General features: G+C 33.4%; 3 protein-coding genes across 3 annotated transcripts in view; 2 read left to right on the top strand and 1 right to left on the bottom strand.

Annotated features, from left to right (window-relative positions):
- Positions 1–592: 592 nt before the first annotated feature.
- LOC128682922 (uncharacterized) lies at positions 593–7,295 on the top strand. Its single transcript, XM_064436995.1, has 4 exons — positions 593–891; positions 2,880–3,787; positions 4,123–4,815; positions 5,756–7,295. Exons 2-3 carry the CDS (start codon positions 3,623–3,625, stop codon positions 4,813–4,815), a joined length of 858 nt encoding a protein of 285 aa, XP_064293065.1. The 5' UTR covers positions 593–891; positions 2,880–3,622; the 3' UTR covers positions 5,756–7,295.
- On the top strand, positions 4,853–8,499 carry LOC128682925 (uncharacterized). The gene is made up of 2 exons (XM_053767972.2): positions 4,853–5,587; positions 7,291–8,499. The coding sequence occupies exons 1-2, from the start codon at positions 5,570–5,572 to the stop codon at positions 7,951–7,953; spliced, it is 681 nt and encodes a 226-aa protein (XP_053623947.1). The 5' UTR covers positions 4,853–5,569; the 3' UTR covers positions 7,954–8,499.
- grnd (grindelwald) overlaps positions 8,490–19,524 on the bottom strand; it is a 27,946-nt gene continuing 16,911 nt past the window's right edge. Inside the window, exons 3-5 of the mRNA XM_053767971.1 lie at positions 18,715–18,762; positions 16,181–16,326; positions 8,490–15,146 (exon numbers count right to left, since the gene is read on the bottom strand). Of these exons, the coding sequence (XP_053623946.1) occupies positions 14,859–15,146; positions 16,181–16,326; positions 18,715–18,762 (482 nt within the window). The 3' untranslated portion in view covers positions 8,490–14,858. The remainder of the gene's footprint in view (positions 15,147–16,180; positions 16,327–18,714; positions 18,763–19,524) is intronic.

The raw sequence follows: 19,524 nt of genomic DNA, 5'->3' as shown, positions 1-19,524 counted from the left end.
GTACTTTTAAAGCTTTAATAACAAATTTGAAGATTAATGACAAACCGACGGAGACGTCATCCTGAGGCAATAACAGGGGGCTTAGCATCATCTCTTAACGCGATCCACTTTACGACCTAAACTAAACTGCATCGCAAATTCGCACCATCGACTTAATTTTTTGTATGAATACGATTCATTTTATGTTCCTAAATTGAACTGCATTTAATTGCATTGGAATCGTTCTGTAAAAGTTGATGGTAGGCCGCTTTCCTAAACAGGGTCCTTCAGAAATGATGTCGAGGCCGTGGCGTAGTTTTGGCCTTTTATCCCTAAGTGCGTCCGCCTCAAGTCAAATCAATCAGGCATGCGCGTTGTATCACTCACCATCCTCAAGAACATATCTTACGTGTAAAAGAGATGAAAGAAAACCATGAAAAGTGGCATATTTATGTCACACGCAAAATACTCATGTGTGAACGCGTCCCGGTCGACGCAACATCAGTAAGAGTACGCCCGTCCAGTCGTCACTTATGACTTCCATAGTAGGATATGGAATGGTCCTACTTTAGGGCGGAAAACAAACGCCATCACATCAGAACTATAAATGTAGTAAATACGTTTATTTATACTTTCCGTTATTATTACAATGTCAACGTTAGAATGATAAGGTTAAAACTATTACACGCTTAGAAAATTGTATTTCAGATTTCAACGTATTGAACAGTCGACATATTTCGACACTTTAATGCAGTAAAAAACATTTGAAATGTGTATTTCATTTCTCATTTTACAACTAAGACTCACAAGTAGTAGTACTGCATGAGATTATAATGTTCATGCTATTTCTGTTCATATTTTCCATTGCAATCTATTGTGTTGAAGGGGATGAAACTAAACAATCGGAAAAAGGTATAAAATATTTTATTATTTAGTACCTACCTTGAAATCTTTAGGAACTTGTTAATATAAATGTATAAATAATTCTTGGTTGAAAATGTGCTGTGGCCTAATGAGCTCATAACATTACTATGTAATGTATGACAGATTATGAAATGATCAGAAAATATTTTCATAAATAGAAAATCGTCAAATTTCATCACGGCAGAATTAATGTTTTTCAGGAGTGAAATATGTGGAGAGCCTCCCATCAGATGTCGACTTGTCAGACATTTTATATAAGAAAATACTAGCTCGAAGGCAAACTGTCGCGCACCAAATTATTGTGCATAACAGCGAGGAGTACTTTAATATTGTGTTGAAATAAAAATTCAGCTCTGCAGTTTGTTTCTAGAATAATATCTCACTATTATTTTCATAACTTTATAAGTGAAATACCTACGCTAAATGTTAATAATAATACTATGCACAAAACAGAAAAGAAGTCACTGAATATCCTGACGTTTATGGAATAAGAACAATCTAGAGATAAATTCCTCTTTCTAATAGACATCTTAATTCAACTACACTGGAATCTTCAAAAATCTCGTCATATACTGTAATTTTTAGCACGAGTTGTTATATAAATCTGCACAAAAAGTTTTTACTATATAAATATAGATTTATATAACTAATCAAAAAGTTTACATGTATATTTACACATACGTGTGCATATATATATTTACACATACATGTATTTATAATAATGAAAGTGTTGGGTTTAGCAACTACACGTAAAAATGTCATTATAAACCGACTAAATCAAAATTATTCACCGCAAAATTGCGTATGTTCCGCCAATGTCGTGTGTGCCAAGATTCATTCCATCAGTGGTGGGTCATCTATAGGGTTAATTAGGCCACAGCACAAAATAGCTGGGGTAGAAAATAACCACCACAGCACCCTGATAATCCTCGTCTATTTGGCGATTTAAATTCGGCAAACCGCTGGCTGTTCGTTTAACTACCTTAATTACCAATCGAACGATCTTCTGTTTAAATATTAAACATTAATGAATCATATATTAACGGAACATAAAAACAAAACCAGCAATGAATAGGCAAGAAATATCATGTTAAGTGTTATGAATCATTGGAATTTATAATAAATAACTATCGAATGATTACCTAAAATACATATGTTTATGATTCTCTGCTATTCTATTTTAGTCCACATCAATTAGTATTTTGCCCCTTCAATTTATTGTCTTACATTATTATTCATTAAATAGGTAAAAACCAGTTTTCCTAAAATCAAGCTTTTTTCTTATAACACTTTATAATATTCGAAGTAACAAGTAACTTGTTATGACTAACATTGGTAGTTGCAATACTTACTTAACCATAATAAAAAGTTGCCTACTTATATAACTCCTCTCTGTGCCAAATTTCATAAAAATCAATGCACTATTTTTTGAGTTTATTCATTACAAACAAAAATACAAATCTTTTCTCTTTATTACAATAGTTAGAATAGGGTAAGTAAGAATTGTTTCGTATACGTAAGCACTGCGAGATGATAGCCATTGAAATGCAATATAACTCGTGGATGGGTCAGCAAATACAAAGTCATGCCCGTACGCTGTATGCAGTGTGTCTCGTACTACAGTTGGAGTATTTTGCCATTTCACCAAATTTTATGGCCTAGGTAGCCAAGTGGTGCGTTTTAACAGGTTCAGACAGAACTTCCCTTAGTTCTGGCATCTTAAAAAGGGTAAAATATTTCAACATCTATACACCAATCCAATTTTATTCTCTTCTAGTCAGAATTTTTATCTTCCTACTTACCAAAAAAGTAGGTGAACCCAAATGGAAAAATCGAAATGCAGTTAGGTACATCGGAAAATGAAATCTACGTTACCATTATGGACGAATTCAATTTTTGCCAAAAAACGCAAATAAAAAAAAACTGTGAAATCCTAAGAAGTCTTCCATTTATATAATTAACATATAATATTTCAGGAGATTGCGATAAGGATAGGCCTCCCATAGTCATCCAGCCTGTAATCATCAAATTATATAGATATCCGAAAACTATCGGACAATCTATCGAAAACTTGGAACGTGAAGTATATAAGTCAAGAATTGGCTCTAACATTAAACGGCGAAGACCTCGACTTAGACATTTTCAGACATTTAATACAAAAAAATAATAATTAAAGATTTTTATAGCTAATTAATTTAATTGGTTATAAATTTTTCTTCCTTCTGATAAAAAAATATTAAAACCGGCTAATATAAAAGCTGTCTTTATTTAAATTTAATTAAACAATTAATTGAACTTATTTATTTTATTGGTCGGCCATTATTTTGCCAGAAACAACTGCAATACCAGGTGGGTTGCCGGCGTTTCCAGAAATTGAACAATCGTTTTTGGAGCATTATAATATAATCAAAACATTAAATTAAAAACTAAGAAAAAAAATGTATTTTTTACACGGCACTACAGATTCGGAAAATGAAAGAAGGTTTACAAAGATATCTATCTACCTACTCAAGTTTGTTAAAAAATTACGATCTTTACAATTTTTTCTCCTTTTTACAAAAAAAAATTATTTAGCCTGTCTAAATATTAAGGGTTCCGAAATTTGTACTGTAATAATTTTTATTGGAGGTTGTTCTTAATATTTTATATACAAGTATATTGAAAATTTGTAGTACATAGGCAGTATGTAGGAAATAGGCTTAAATTTATAAAGACTGAAATGGCGCGCACCAGCTTGCATAATAGCACAGGTGTATTAAAGCATTGGCGTCAATCGGTTACGATTTTCGCTATACGAGCTTTGTATTGTTCTCTGCGTAAGTGGGTGCGAAAGACGCGCGACGAAAGACATTTGTGGCATTGCAAAAAATCAAAGAAAATGACGGTAAGCCAAAACATCAATTATTATCTGTGAATTCATATAGCCCATTAGTGATTAGCAACAAATGTCGTGAAGAAAATATGTCAAGTAAACCTAAGAAAATCCAGTCAAGGTTCATGTTTGTCATTTCACGTTAAAAAGATCACTTGCATCCACGTTCCTTTCTAATACTGTGTGCAATTTTTTTTTAATATTCCTTAGTTTAGGACAATAAAAACGAACATCTCAGCTTTTATATATGAACTAAACAAACTTACTAACATTTTTTATTATTATTTAAATTAGCATAATAAAGACTTAATCGTTATACATATATATATATATATATATATTTGCAGAACAAATGGATTTTAATGGCATTATGTGCTCTAACAAAAATATCAACGGCGTCGATCACTGGAGTCACCTATAGGGATAACTTCGATTTTGAGGAACGTTACTACAACCCTAATGAATGCAACCCTTTCTACTGGCATCCGCTCCACTTACCTGAAGATTGCGCAGAATTGTTATCAAAAGCTATAAGAAAGAAAGCCTACGGACCGGTGAGGTTCATGATGACCAAACCTATTTATGTACCTAGACAACCACCCGTGTCAAACCACCAATCACGTTCACGCACCAGATGCAGTCCTGATGAAAGTGATGATGGAATAGACGGTTGCAACCCAATAATTATACCTAAATTCGAGTCAGAAATATACCAAATAGATGACTATTATCCAAGAAGAAGAAACCCGCTTAGCCCATATGAGCAAATGTTGGAAAACCTGAGAGAAGACATCAGCTACTTGCCCACGGCGCCGAAGATCGCCCCAGTCCCTGGTTACGGCCCTGTCGCCTTTTACCAACAGCCTATATCAAAGACAAGTAAAAATATGATACTAGAAATAGCAAAAATATACGGAAAATACAGTCGACGGCAACAAAATTCATATTCGTATCCGTATCCGCAGTACGAGACGATACTAAAAGTGGAAGAAAAAGACACCAACGGTGACAAAAACAAAGAAAATGTTGAAATTGTTTAGGTAAGTTGATGTGTCTAACCTAGATCGTTTATGTTAATTCTATTATTCCGATTGCATTTGGGGTCAATCTATATACTATTATTACTAAGTGGTAAGCGTTTGTGACTTTATGAGTTTGCAGTTTGGTAAATCTCTGAAAATACGAAACCGATTTTAAAAATTCTTTCACCATTAGAAAGGTACATTATCCAAGATTGTTATATGCTATATTTTATCACAAAATTCCTACGCGAGCGAAGCCCTGGGCAACATCTAGAGTAAATATTATTCAGCTGTGATTTTACAGCCAGCCTCCATCCTGACTTCAGCTCTCTTTAGGAATGCTAATATTGCCTATCAGCTGCCAAGACAGTGCGTCCTTTAATTACCGAATAGGGATTGGGTGGAACGACACGCCCTTATCAGTAACAATTTATTTAAGAGTGTTCTCCATAAAACCTTTGGAGAACCACACAAAATTCAGATATATCAATGGTAAAGACAGCTACTTGTATGAATTATTGGGTAATTAGGTTATAGCATCAGTGACCTGGGTTACTATAGTGAGATAAGACGTTTGAAATGATACGTCACAATCAGCAGTTCTTGTATAACAGTGAGTATATATCAGTTTACCTAACCCGTTTGTTCAATCAGTACCATTGTACTGCAATCAGGTGCAATTTGAATTGGTATTAAAACATTGGCATATGGTATGGTAGGTAGTAGGACGTACTTTACTCATAACCGAATTGTGGCATAAGACAACAACATCATGCGGACTTTTTATAAGGTTAGTGAGAGTGTGTTACTTCGAGAGAATATATTTAATTTGTACGTGATGGAACTTTCGGGTATACTTATAATTTTTTTTATTTCTGTTTACTTATAATGAAGGAGAATGTTCAGTCTTTCTCAATTTTTATTGTAAACAAAAACAAATTCGTTGCTTATCTTTAAGGTGTTCATGTTGACTGTCCTTGCTGGTAAATCGTCTCCTTCCATCGATGGCCTGACGTACATGGACGACATGGAATTGAAACCGAGCAAACCCAGCAATGATGAATGCAAATCACTGTACTGGTATCCTAAGGGAATCCCAGACCACTGCTATAACAAAGACATTTTGCCGCCAGAACCTAGCTCCAGTTCTACTCCAATTCCTGTCCCTATCCCAGTACAATTACCTCCGGTCGTTGTTCCCATACCGGTACAAGTTCCTCCCATAGTTATGCTTCCGCCATACGTCCCTCCTGCTCCGCCTCTCGTACCTATACTTCCACCACTTCCACCACCAAAGGGTTGCTATTGTCCCCCGTGTCTCGTCCCAATAATTCCAGTGCTGCCCCCGCCGCCCCCTCCTAACCCTTGTCAGTGTCCGCCCTGCCCCCCCTGCCCGCCTCCGCCTCTACCTCCACCTGTTATATACCTTCCAACTTTTGTACCAGTACCTGCAAATACATATCCCTTATTACCCCCCATTCTACCTCCTCCAATTCCACAGCCAATGGTGCCTGTTATCCCTGGATAGTCACTCCAGACGGCTGCATAAATCTAGAAAATATATTGCTTAGTTTTCGAATTTTAGATTTGAATATAGTACCTACCTACCAATTTTAATGTCGATAAAAGCTAACTTGTATACAACACATAACACTTATAAAATCATATTTAATCAAAACATTTAAAATATTGAAAATTGGTATTTGTAAATGATTCAATGCTAACTTTTAAATTTCCAACTCTCTAACAGCTACTTTTAACTTTCCTCTTTGAGAAATATTGAATCACTTACTTTTACTTCATTTCAGTCAATTAGGTTTAATACTGCGTGAAAGCAATATTCGACAATTCTATTCGACTATATTCGAGAGTCTTTTCAAAAAATTGTATTTATTACTTGAAAAGAAAATTACTTCCTTTAACTTAGTGTTAAATGAAGAAAAAAATAAACCTTTTATATGTATTTAGCTTTCGCCAGAACAGCACGATAGTCCGCTTCAACAAAACTTGCGTCCTGTACTTCACCCTCTTAATTATGGTATATCCAAAATTTACTAACTTTAGGTCCAATTTCATCTGTATTAGTCAAGTAGCTTTCAAGAATTGTGAGATGATTGCCGCTTTCATATTTGTGATGAAACTCTTTTAAATTATTTAAATGTTCTATTTTGTTTATAAAAAGCAAAAATAATTTTCATAACTATTTATTAAAAAACGTTGCTACACAGAAGTTTACTACAAGCAGTCGAGTTCTTTTGTTTTTGTTTGTGAAACACCTTACTTTTCAAACTTTTTAAAAATGCTCAAAACATAAGCACCTAATTTTATAATAATTTTTAAACTTTCGTGTTTTGAACACATGACGGGACTCAGCACGAACTTTTTACTTAATCTAGCTTCTGCTTCAAAGGTACGTACTAAGTCCCGTTAATATAGATCTAATTATATTGTTTTTGCTTTAAATATAATTGTCATAAGTATATTTTATTACAGATACTTCTAATGGGGTATCTTATACATCTATGTATGGACCAAATGGAATCGAAGAAGGAACAGGCTCCAATGGACGAATGCAACCCACTTTACTGGTATCCAAAGCAAGTCCCAGAGCACTGCTTTCGCAACAGCACTCCTCCGATGATAATTCCTGTGCCGATTCCTGTACAAGTGCCGGTATTGCCACCATTCCCTATTTTCCCGCTTGCTCCTCAACCAATGGCACCCGCTATGCCACCACCAATGATGCCTCCCCCACCGCCACAAGCTATGCCACCACCAATTATGCCACCTGCCCCTGGTCCTTGTTATTGTCCTCCGTGCATGATGCCAATGGTACCAGCTCTACCCCCGCCCCCACCTAACCCTTGCGAATGTCCACCGTGTCCGCCATGTCCACCTCCATTGGTACCTACTATGCCTCTTCCATCTATGCTGTCGCCTCCTGGAATGCCCTATCCCATCTTACCTCCCTTCTTTCCCCCTCCAAATCCAATGGGAATGATACCGGGACTCCCTGGAATAGTTAGCCCCGATGGCGGAATCAACGTGCTACCATTCTCAGATGCCTATTCAGATCTACTTGAAAAACACAAGAACAAAGAGTTAAGAAAAAAATATAGAAAGCTAATTAAAAAATATGGCAAAAAAAGGTCGTAACTACTCTTACGTAGATACATCTATGTCCTGACGATGTAGGTATTAAGGTAGATAAGAAATAATTTATTGTCTTAAATTATTGTAATTTAATTCCGCGTTGATTGCTGGAAATGCACGCCGCATATTGTAACAGCTACACACTATCGGCCTACATATTAATTGCTAGTATTTTCTTGCCGGTAATAAAGCTCACATAGATACACACATTACTAAAGATATGTGGGTGAATTTCAGGACTGTTTGAACGCGGCGTGTAGCGTTTCATTAGTGTCGCACGATTTTTAAAAATAAAGAATATTTATTTTATTAAACATTTATAAAATTAACATTTTACCAGTACTTTTCTTATTTATAGGATAATTAAATTGATTATTGTGTATGGTACAATTTCATAAACACTAATGATAGCCCACGGCGGTATTCAAAACGCTCGTGGAATTCACCCATGTATGTTTTGTTTCTGCTTATGTCTGAGTTCGCTGATAGTGTATTTGGCAACAGTTAATTTGATAAGTGATTTAAAATAAATAAACATGTTATTTTGTATTTTTTTAATTAAGTGTTTTGTAATTTTGTATAATGCTTTATTACATTAAAAATCTTTTTATAGAGTGTGTTTTCTTTAATATCATTTTTCTAATACAATATAACAACTAATGGTGCACTTACGAGTAAGAATGGATATAATCCAAGAGAAGGTAAAGTAGTGTGTTCACATAAAAACTGTCACATAAATCTGTTCTCCAAACTACAGATTACGATCGTGTTCTCTGTTTGTTATCTACACAATTTATATAATACATTACTCAATTATCCTTAGCAGAAGTAAAAAGTCTTCGGTAAATAATTTAGAAAATCAGAGAACAAAATGTAAATTGAGCGTAGAAAAAAAAATGTTTACCTTGTAGTCACCACGTTCCGTTACCAAACGCTTTACGTCAATATACATCAATAGCCTAGCTCCCGGGGCACCATTCTCACGCAATCTAGATTTACTTCGTCATCATAAGTACTGATTTTTACTATATAATCATAAGGATATCGATATCCCTTTGAGCTTAGTATGCTTATGATATTTATTATTGAAGAAGTTAAAAATACGAACAAGAATGTATTTATATTTCTAAATTCGCATAAAAAGTTCTTGATAAATTGCAATATCAATGTTGAAAAACTATTATATTATCTACCCCAAGTGATACCTTATTTTATCATTACAATTCACAAAATTATTTGAATAACTCCTTTAAAATACTAACGAACAAATGTCTTACGAGTTATATAAACTTCTATATAGATATGTAATCTTCATTAGAGAAATTAGTTCACTATGACTGAACCTAATATTGAAAGTGATAATCCTATGAATAACTTTAACATTAATTAAATGTGATAAAGTAATACTTAATCTAATATTGGACGGAATACCTGACGGCTTTCAATATTTACAAATATTCGTATAGACTACTAATAACCTAAAATTAAGTCTGTCTAGTAATTAATTCAAATTACAATATACTATACATGGAATAAATGATTTCACTAATGAAAGTTATCTTATGACGTAAACTCAGAACTTATAAATTATTTAGAATTCGACTGGTAGCTGAATTTCAGTTGACTTACAAAGATCAAATTACTCATATAAAAGAGGTATTTTTGCTTTTCGATCGAATCTTGTGGGTCCAATAGGTGATAATTTACAATTTTCATACATTCCTAACCAATATTGTGTTATGTCCAAAATTTATCTAAGAAGGTTACTTATGAAAAATGCTTGATTAGCTCTAGAATTATTAGACAACTGAATTATTGTTGAAAATATGTATTTAACACGTCTTAACCTACATATTCATTATTACTTAATAATCATTAAGTACAAATTGCCACATGTTTTTGACTTGATAAGTATATATAGAATAAATAATATAATTAGCAATAAAAATAATTAATTTATCGAAAAAAAGTCATGAAAATAAGTTTTGTAAACAAACGAAATATGTAACAAGCGTGTAAATATTTATAGCCTATACCTATAACGAAACATATTCTAAACAGCGATTCTATATTTTATCATAAAAGTAAATTTATTTATTTATTTCATTAATTATTTTTAAGTATAAAAATGCGTAAGTTATCGAACAGCTATTGACCAAGATTGATTTCTAAAAAAACCGCATAAAATATAAAAACTAAGAACACATTTAATTATTAAATTTTATTTGTGTTCTTTCGTTCGTGTGTTTCCTTTTCTTGCAAGGTAGGTAGATGTGAGTATATTTTAATTAGCATTAACATTAATAGACAATAGGTACTAAAACTCGACTCGATAAGTAGATTTATAACAATAACTATTGGTAAATGCGTTTTATGCTACATGCAATAGCTGAAAAAATTTACAAAATCTACAAATTATTAAAAATAAGTAATAAACTAAATGTGTATTACTTATTTTTAATAATTTGTAACATGTACAATTAAGACAAAAGATCGGTTTAAAACGTATTTCTCAGATTTCAGATTTATTGGACCATTTTCTGCGGATTTTTTTAACTATCATCACACATCTAACTTTAATGTATAATAATGACATATCAATTGAAGTCCTAACCATTGGCCCGGTTGATACGAATTCGCATTGAGTTCTCGTCGTAGGTAAAACATACAATATCCATCCATAAGAAGGTCCTAAGCCCAACGGTGGGAATAATAAAATCATTTGATAAAATAGACAATTTTCAATCTTAACTAAGCATGAAACCTTTAAAAAACACAAGATGGTTTTCGTGATCCTTATTCTTAGAAAAAAAAATTAAATTATATTTTATTTATTCGCCATTATCTTTCTAATATAATATATAAAATTATTTTAATGTTCATTTATCTAATGGAATGTCTGGTATGGACGGAAACGTAATAATAAATTAGAACTAACCTTATCCTTTCTTATATTATAATTATGTCATAACTAATCACTACACGATTTCAATGATGAAAACTTCTTGCAAATTTTTCACTCCACAAATATATATATATCTAAGAGACTGATACTAAATTAGTATAGTGTCCAGTTTTAAAAATTAGGTGGAAATGTCTATTGATTAAATACTAGATTACAACAACCTAACGTTATTGACACTTCAACGACTTAGTCGTTACATTTTTTAAATTAACGGCTATTTTAAATATTTATAGAGACACGTTCTTGTTGATCTTTACAATTGAATTCTTATTTAAACAATTAGTATTAAATGTGCACATTATACGTTTTTTGTTTGGAAAATATAAATCACATAATGAATATGCAAAGTTTCATTATACTAATGTCTTTTTTGTAAAATGTATATAATATAATAAACAAACGGGGAATTTTTAATGAAACTTTTGTCAATAAAGCCAAGAAGAGACCTAGCCATTTAGTTGTGGACACATACTTGAGATTAATAAACAAGCCTGTGGTTGCGGATCAATAGGCAACACAAACCACGAGCAGTGTCATCGTGCCACATGTAAATGCACTAATACCTCACTTAACCAAAGCCGAATGGTTTCTAAGATAGTTTGAACAGGGACTTCTCTATATTTTATGAAGTATTTCAGGCATCATATGAATTCACTCCGAAATTCAAAGCCTTTTCAAATTACCCTTTCGAATATCAACGTTTGCGAAGATTCACAGACACATGAATGCAAAAATTCTTTTACCTAAGGCTTCGTTTATAGGGAGTATTTCAATTTGAAATTGGTTAAATTTAAAATTTGATATACCTACTCTATATGAACGTTTCATAACTATGTATGTACAGAAGAAGTCAACAGCTTGAGTCATACAGCGATCTCCCATATAGAGTTACACAAAATACAAAGTCATAGTATTCCTCCGCCATTTATAAGAGAGATAGAATATGAGATTTTTCCTCTCGTATTATACCTACGGCATATAGTTCTTTACTCGTATATCATAAACTCGCCTATAGTTTTGAGCATTACTCTTCGCATTACTCTTCTCGAGTGTAATCGCTAGAATGTATACGAGGAAGCACGCAAGAAAGCAATGGATGGTCGTTGGAATACGCGTGAATGTTTGTTAGAATGCTCGATGGAAGACACGAAAATGCTTAAGGCTCGGCCCACACTGAGTAACACAACTACAACTAACCCATATCAACCATTTGGTTACAAAATGGATGCGTGGTGTATAGTTTTGGAAGAAGTCTATCCAAGTTTCAGTTTAGTTAGGTTGCATTACGCCGTGTGTTTATAAGAATAGTTAGGTGGGTTAACCTGCGCAAAAAGTAGACATCTTGTCTAAAGTTAAAGTTGACTAATGCCTGATACTGCATCGTGTGTTGTTATAACGTTTATACGAGAGTATGAGCAGTGATGTAGTTGAATTATATTTGAAGGAAAATACAAGCCATGTAAACTGACCCTAAATGTTATTTCCGAAATTCATACCGTATATTACCGTCTACAATATTGACGAACAGTTCATGATTGCGTTCGCAATTTGCATTGGATTTTCAATTATAATGCCTAATGAAATTATTTCAAATATTTGGACACCTACTCTAATTCTGGTTCATATATTAGAATTCTTTGTAAACATTAATATATTGTTAAGGAGGTTAAAAACAATGTATTGCTTTCATATTAAATTAACGTTGGTGAAAGTTTGCTGACTATTATTTTAATTCTAAAATGTGGCACATCTTTATGCATTATTTAAAGATATAGGAATTTCTGTATAGCGTGTTGTCACAGAAATTGGTATAATATGGCTAAAAATATTTATTCTATAATAAATTCTAATTAAATATTATTAGCTTAAAGATTAATATTATTATTATTTAAAGAGCCCATTTCATTTCATGTGGACACAATACAGTTCCATGTGACACAGATATAAAGGATATGCTTGTCACTATGTGATTCACATCTGATCGATTTGCAATGAAAGTGTTGTATGGTTCTTAACTTACGTTAATTATTAAAATGAGATAGATTCACAGTTAATACTTAAACATATGTACAAATATAACATAACCCCAGAAAAATGGACAGAGGTTGACCAAATGACAATGATTCATACGTCACTGGCTAATATGATAAATATAAATCATGTATAATATTTACATAGACCTCTTTAATACATAATTGATAATTTTAATTTTATCCATGACTACACATACTTGTTTAGGTGTTTTATTTATTTTAGATCAAAACTAAAATAAGGTTTTACAAATCGATAGGGTTAAGCTTGAAAAAAGTAAGTATCATCTGAGATAATAACGTATGATATTAGTGTACTGCACCAGTCAACTTTGACGTTAACTTTAACATGCCCCTCGCCGTTGTTTAGATAAAATGGCGCACTTTTGGCGTTTTTCTGTGTAGTATAATGTAGTCGAACGACCGTCAAAGTTGACTAGTGAAACGCACACTTTGAATGTCAGAAATAATTCAGAAAAAATATTTGGTTAGTGGTGACAGTCATTGACACACAAAGATGTTAATATCTTCCACTTCACGTTATCAACATAAAATATACTAACATACAACATGTGCTCCTTGACCTTATATAGTTGATTTGTTAAACATAGTTAAAAGACGTCGCCAAGGGGATGGTAGGGAGGAGCAGGTGCCATTTTAAAAGCTTAAAAAATGTACCTTAACTTTAGGCAACGAAAGTTGTTTACCACTTCCTTACCCGTCCATCGTCCAACAACTGGTGAGGGCCTTAGTACTACCAACTATTAACAATGCAACTCATGAAACACACAATAATTACAACAAAAATCAGACAGCACAAGACACAGAAAATAAAAGTTAGCTCAGCCAAACTGCAACATTTATTTTAACCCGAGTTAAACTCGAAAAACAGTATTTTAACTAGACATATATAGTAAGAAATCTAAATACTAATTAAACGAAATCTACCACATTACAATTTCAAGAACATATTTCATGAACTTTATTCACATAGAATAGGATAGATGACAAAATTACTATGTGAAAAAATTACTATGGTAACGAGAAAAGGTTATATTTGTGTGACAGCTTCCATATTGCGTTGGGTTGCATGTCCAACATGCTGCAGCATGTTGCATGATATGACATGCATGTCATAGTGTTGCATGCCTACTTGGTGATCACTTTATAATAATAGCTGGGGCTAGCACTTTTCAAATACAAATTCAAATTCTTGCCAATCCAGTATGTCGATCCAGCAGCACTGTTACAGTCTGTGAATTATTACAATGATCTTAGAATTTCCTGATCTTTATTTATTTATTAATGTTGTCATTTACCCTATTACAATTATATTAACTTACGACGTCATCGACGGTCAACAAACTAAATTAATATATAGGTAAGTACTCATTGCCCCAGAAAAGTAGTGATGTTTTATTATTCTATAAATACTAATAAATAAATATTGCTTTACGAATACACTGCATGTTAATAAGAGTAATATCATTCAATCAATATTGTTTTATAAATAACAAAAGAAAATTATTACGTTAAAGTATACGACAAATGTAACTATTTATTAGTAAGGATATTTGAATTAGGTATACTAAAAAATAGGGTCGATAAAGCTGGAAGAAGATTTTTCTTGAAATGTTTCCTGCCGTATCATCACTATGAGTCTACATAGTATAAAACAAAGGCCCGCGATTCAGATATTCATTTCGAGATAGAGATATTTGATAATAAGTTTCATCACAAAACAATTGATACTTCATACAAATATTGATATCAAACAATTTACTTTGGAGCTCAATATATTTAAAAATCACATAAATTGTTAATAAAACAGTTCAAATTATGTCATAATTTGTTGAAGTCATAATTTAAAGTTAAATATGAACAGTTTCGCTGGAAAACTGTACAGTCCGTTCTCAGAATCTCTCAGGAGGAGTGACGTTTAAAGCTCGATTGTCGTATGAAAAGTCCAATGTTGTATCTTCCGCTGGGTGACGGTTGCTGAGCGCTGTGCTAACGGTCTTCGGTGTCATTGCGCCTTGGCTCCTATCCGCCTGTGACGTCCTGGTGTCCAGATCCCTAACGTTTAGAGCCTGGGGTCTGTCAGGGTTCCGTATCTCGAGTTTCGTATCAGGTTTCGGTCTCACCATCTCAGCGTGAGGGTTATGATGTGTTAGGCCAGCCGGGTGGTTGTTTACACGGTTCTGAAAGTATCATAAATATTATTCAAACCAAAAGTAATATCGTATAATTCTCATCTGCCCAAAAATTTACCACTCATAAAACTCATCATACTTCTCCTGAAGACCGTGACTTTGGCTCTAGTTCATAGTGGACTAGAACCACTCAATCACTGAGTACCAGCTTGGAAATCTTACTACGAAAGTGATGTACTCACTAGCTATTAAATAACTCGCGTAATTCTGATTATTTTATCATCCTGAAATTATTATTCGGTAGCAAAATATTGAAAATAAATATGGCAAATAAATTAATAGCAAATTGCTTTAAATAAATATAGGTATCAAATGAAATTTTCAGTACTCTCCATAATTACTTTTCCCGAAAAAATCTGTACAGAAAATAATTAGGTATACCGCGAACTACGGTTATGAAATGAAATTATATTTAAATTAATGACTATTAACCGTACAAATATATATTATTTTAATAGCCCTAGGCCATATATATAATAATATTTTCCATTGAAATATTATTATTTCGAAATGAAATTGTTAATTCCACCATATTTCGTATTTACCAGAACGAAGTATCATTATATTAAGAAATCTATTCTAATAATATTGCTACTAGCTCATATCACCCGGGGTAATGTATGAACTTAATCTCATATGCCTTTGTAAGGTCATTATAAAATAAATATGGCGGGAAAACAGAATTTCGACGAAAGGGTTTTGGAATCTAGAAGTAGAATCAAAACTGATTTCGTAAAAATTTTCGTAATTATACTAAAATCAGTACAAAGACAAAACGAAGAAGATTTTATCGAACTTTCCCGCCTCCAGCTAGTTGTTGACGCCTTAAGATTTCCCTATCGACTGTTCTTCATCATTATTGTATAAGTACACTTCAGTGGCACTATGTGAGCGAGAGATCACTCACATAGTCATAGTATTATTTCTACATTTTGCCCACGACTTAGCCCTCGTGAAAAAAAAATAACTTTTTGCCCTATGTCTGCATAATTGTCACATTCCTGAAAGTATTCTGAGAGTACCTTTGTGTGCTGGAACTTCTTCTTGAGGTACGCCCAGGAGTAGCGTCCGCGGCAGATGATGATGAGAATGACGACCAGAAGCGCCAGGGCCACCACGCTGATGATGAGCGCTGCTTGCGCCTGCTTTTGCACTCCTTGCAATTTCACTGAGAATTCGTCATAAAATGTTAACCTTGATTTTGATGAAGTTTATAAATATAGCTTGAACCCACTTGCCCAGAAAATTTATAGGGTAAAAAGTATTCTACCTACTTAGTTACCTCATTTTATCAAATCCGTACATATTTTGCGAGCTCTTATTCACATGTTAATGCATTACAATATTAAAGCTTTTACGTGTTTTATTGGTAAGGTTTTATTTATTGGTAAGGTTTTTACGAATTTGATATATAAATTGGTGTTTGTGTCATTCTACCGGTAATATCAAATTACATACAACAAAGGAGCTGGATGATTCTTATAAAAACATTGTTTTAAAACCTGTGATAATAGTAAAAAAAATAACATAACATAAAAACTCTCCAAAGAGCCTCTACGTGTTGGATCCATATCCACACACGCAAGCCTCTCAAAGGATCGAACTTAGTGACGTGAATTTTTAAAAGGAGAAACATAAATAAAAATGGTGGTCTATGAAAACTGCGTAACTTGAGTCAGACTGGTAGGTGTAAAACTCATGTGGCATAAGTAAGAATAGTCTATAGTCTCTACGAAATGTAAAAGAATAAAAAGTAATAAATATAAAATAAATAAAAAAAGGAAATATTTACAAAATTTCGCAGTTAACTATTCAGGTGTGACATTATCCAACCAGGTATAAAATATTAACAATTTAATATTGCGCAGGGAATGTGAAGCGCAGGGATTGCCTTCGCGTCGCCGATAGTAAGTATATTTTAAAATTTAAAAATTAAATAATAAGCCAGATCCGGGGGCGAGGGTGAGTTGCACCAGTCACTTAATCAGCTCCCAAAGCCGTTCGCAAATGGCCTCGTACAACAGTTTAGTTCACTAGTGTAGATGGCGGTAAGTAGTCGTTAATTGACATTTCATATCATGTCTTTAGACTTGAATAAATTCCGAGACCAGTGTTAGCAATAACACATTCGATATGATAATGACTTCTATTTTAGGACAGGACCACAAGCTTGTAAAATTATATTAAGTACTAGCTGCGTCCCGGAGCTTCGCTCCTGTGGGAATTTCGTGATAAATGTAGCCTATGTGTTATTTCAGGCTTATTTCAAAGCAAATTTCGTAACAAACCGTCCAGCGAATTTTGCGTGAAAGAGTACAGTACAAACATACACACATCCATCCTCACAAACTTTCGCATTTATAATATTAGTAGGAAATACATAAAACTAATTCGCAGAGCAAAATAATATTCTAGTGAGAAAACTTTATCTTTTCAGGATATATAAAGCTAATATTTAGTTGTTTGAAGTCGTGAATCACTTTACCAATCGAGTTTTACCTAAAAAACATCACCGTTTTTGCGTGAAGCATAGGTACCTACATACTCACATACTTTCGCATTTACTATTGGTGTTTTTATTAGTATGATAAAATAAAAATATGATTTCTTAGGCTGTCATCATAACAAATTTTAAAAAATCGAGTCGATCTTTTTTATTTGTATCTTTTTTTACTTTTCTCCCTCAGAAACGAGCTAATAAATAAGTAACCACTTCAATTTGGGAGATAAAATCGGAAATTATGGAAAGATAATTAGTGTAGTTGTTTAACCTTAACTTTAACATGCGCACATAATCGCAAAGCTTTCTCTATTTTATCTAATAGCTCGCCGCCTCTGACCTTCAGAGGTACAATTTCAGAACATGGAATTACTCCAGAGTGCCTACTAATTCCATACATGAGAAAAAAATACACAAACGTTAAACAGAATCACTTTCGCAAATGCAATTAAAAAACACATCAAATTTATAGTCGCATTATACTGGTGAGTTACTCTAGTCAACTTTGACGTTATAGTTTGTCGTTTGCCCCACTGCTGGGCAAAGCTGTCTCGCTTTTTATTCCACCCATCTCTGTCCATTGTAGATCCTGGCCATTACTATAGGAATTCGTCAGTAAATTCTATGGCGGCATAAAGATTAAAGTTAACGTCAAAGTTGACAAAACACCAACAAACCAATAGCCTCCTGAAAGTACAGTTGCTTGTCTTCTTTGTAACGAAATCGATAAAAAAAAGAAATAATAATACCTATCTATGGTATACAATCATTATACTTAAGAGATAATTATGACAAGTTCTAGTCGTAGAATCACTTCAGGCTTGAATAAAATCGAACAAAAGTATTTGTAATAACTCACTCAATAAGAAAATAGATAATGTCGCTAGATATGTCGGTGTTTGTGTCAGATGCCTATAGGCAATTTGAATCAAAGACACTGAGACTTAGAGAAAGATTAGATACCCGAGATCAATAAACAAAAACAGATAGGTACATCATTATTTCATGTATAGTTTGTGTACTGTAGTGTAGCAAATCAAAAATAGTTATGCTTACATGAGTCGGCCCCTCCATTGTGAAGATATCGCAAGTCCATGAGGTAATCTGAAAAAATAATAAATAAATAATGAATAATAAATAATGGACTACAACCAACCGCTTACATTCGTCAAAGAAGAAATTCCTATATTTTTGGTCTCTGCTAAATAGGCTACCCCTTACAGTATCATTCTGATCCATGAGCAATCGACTCGTTGTTGAGGCCCGTGAGCCTAGATCATTTGATTTATGTTTACACACATTTAAATGTATTAGTACAGTTAACAGCATATCAACCTGTTAAAATTTGTTTCGTATTACCTCCACATAATGACTGTATATTACACGCATCATAGTAATCAGAATATCATTATGTGGCGAGCCACGGCTCAAACAAAGATTAGTATGCTTTGCGTGTGCCACTTGCGTGTGTGTGTATACTTACACTGTACTAAGTGCATGCATGAGTGCGTTTTGTACCTGTCGGAGTCAACAGACCATATCAACCATGGGTATTGTTAGCTAGTGCCAGGTGACCTCCGCATCCATTCTGTTGTAGCCTCTAATCCACGAAGATAATGTTTATTATGGCGTATCATGGCTTATCGTGAGCCACGTCCACCTGACGGTATCACAGTCTCTCACAATTCATAACATTTTTCTCTAATCTATACTCAGTCTACGAAGTTAGGAATTATAGTAGCAACTTGTGTTCTTCTTGGTTCATCTTTCACTATATCAAAGAATAAAGGTACTTGCGAATATTATTGCTATGTGACGTGTCGTTTCCAGGCCACGTCATGTACCTACCGTGGATGTCGTACGAGG

Source organism: Plodia interpunctella, chromosome Z, assembly GCF_027563975.2.
Source record: "Plodia interpunctella isolate USDA-ARS_2022_Savannah chromosome Z, ilPloInte3.2, whole genome shotgun sequence".
In the NCBI taxonomy this organism is placed as follows: domain Eukaryota; kingdom Metazoa; phylum Arthropoda; class Insecta; order Lepidoptera; family Pyralidae; genus Plodia; species Plodia interpunctella.
This window is presented reverse-complemented; position numbering and strand designations above follow the sequence as displayed.

What these genes read in the sequence shown, in the direction of transcription:
- LOC128682922 (XM_064436995.1), top strand. Translation starts at nt 3,623, where the DNA reads ATGGCGCGCACCAGCTTGCATAATAGCACAGGTGTATTAAAGCATTGG. An exon ending in AAAAATCAAAGAAAATGACG is followed by an intron (nt 3,788 to 4,122) that starts GTAAGCCAAAAC and finishes ATATATTTGCAG; the next exon opens with AACAAATGGATTTTAATGGC.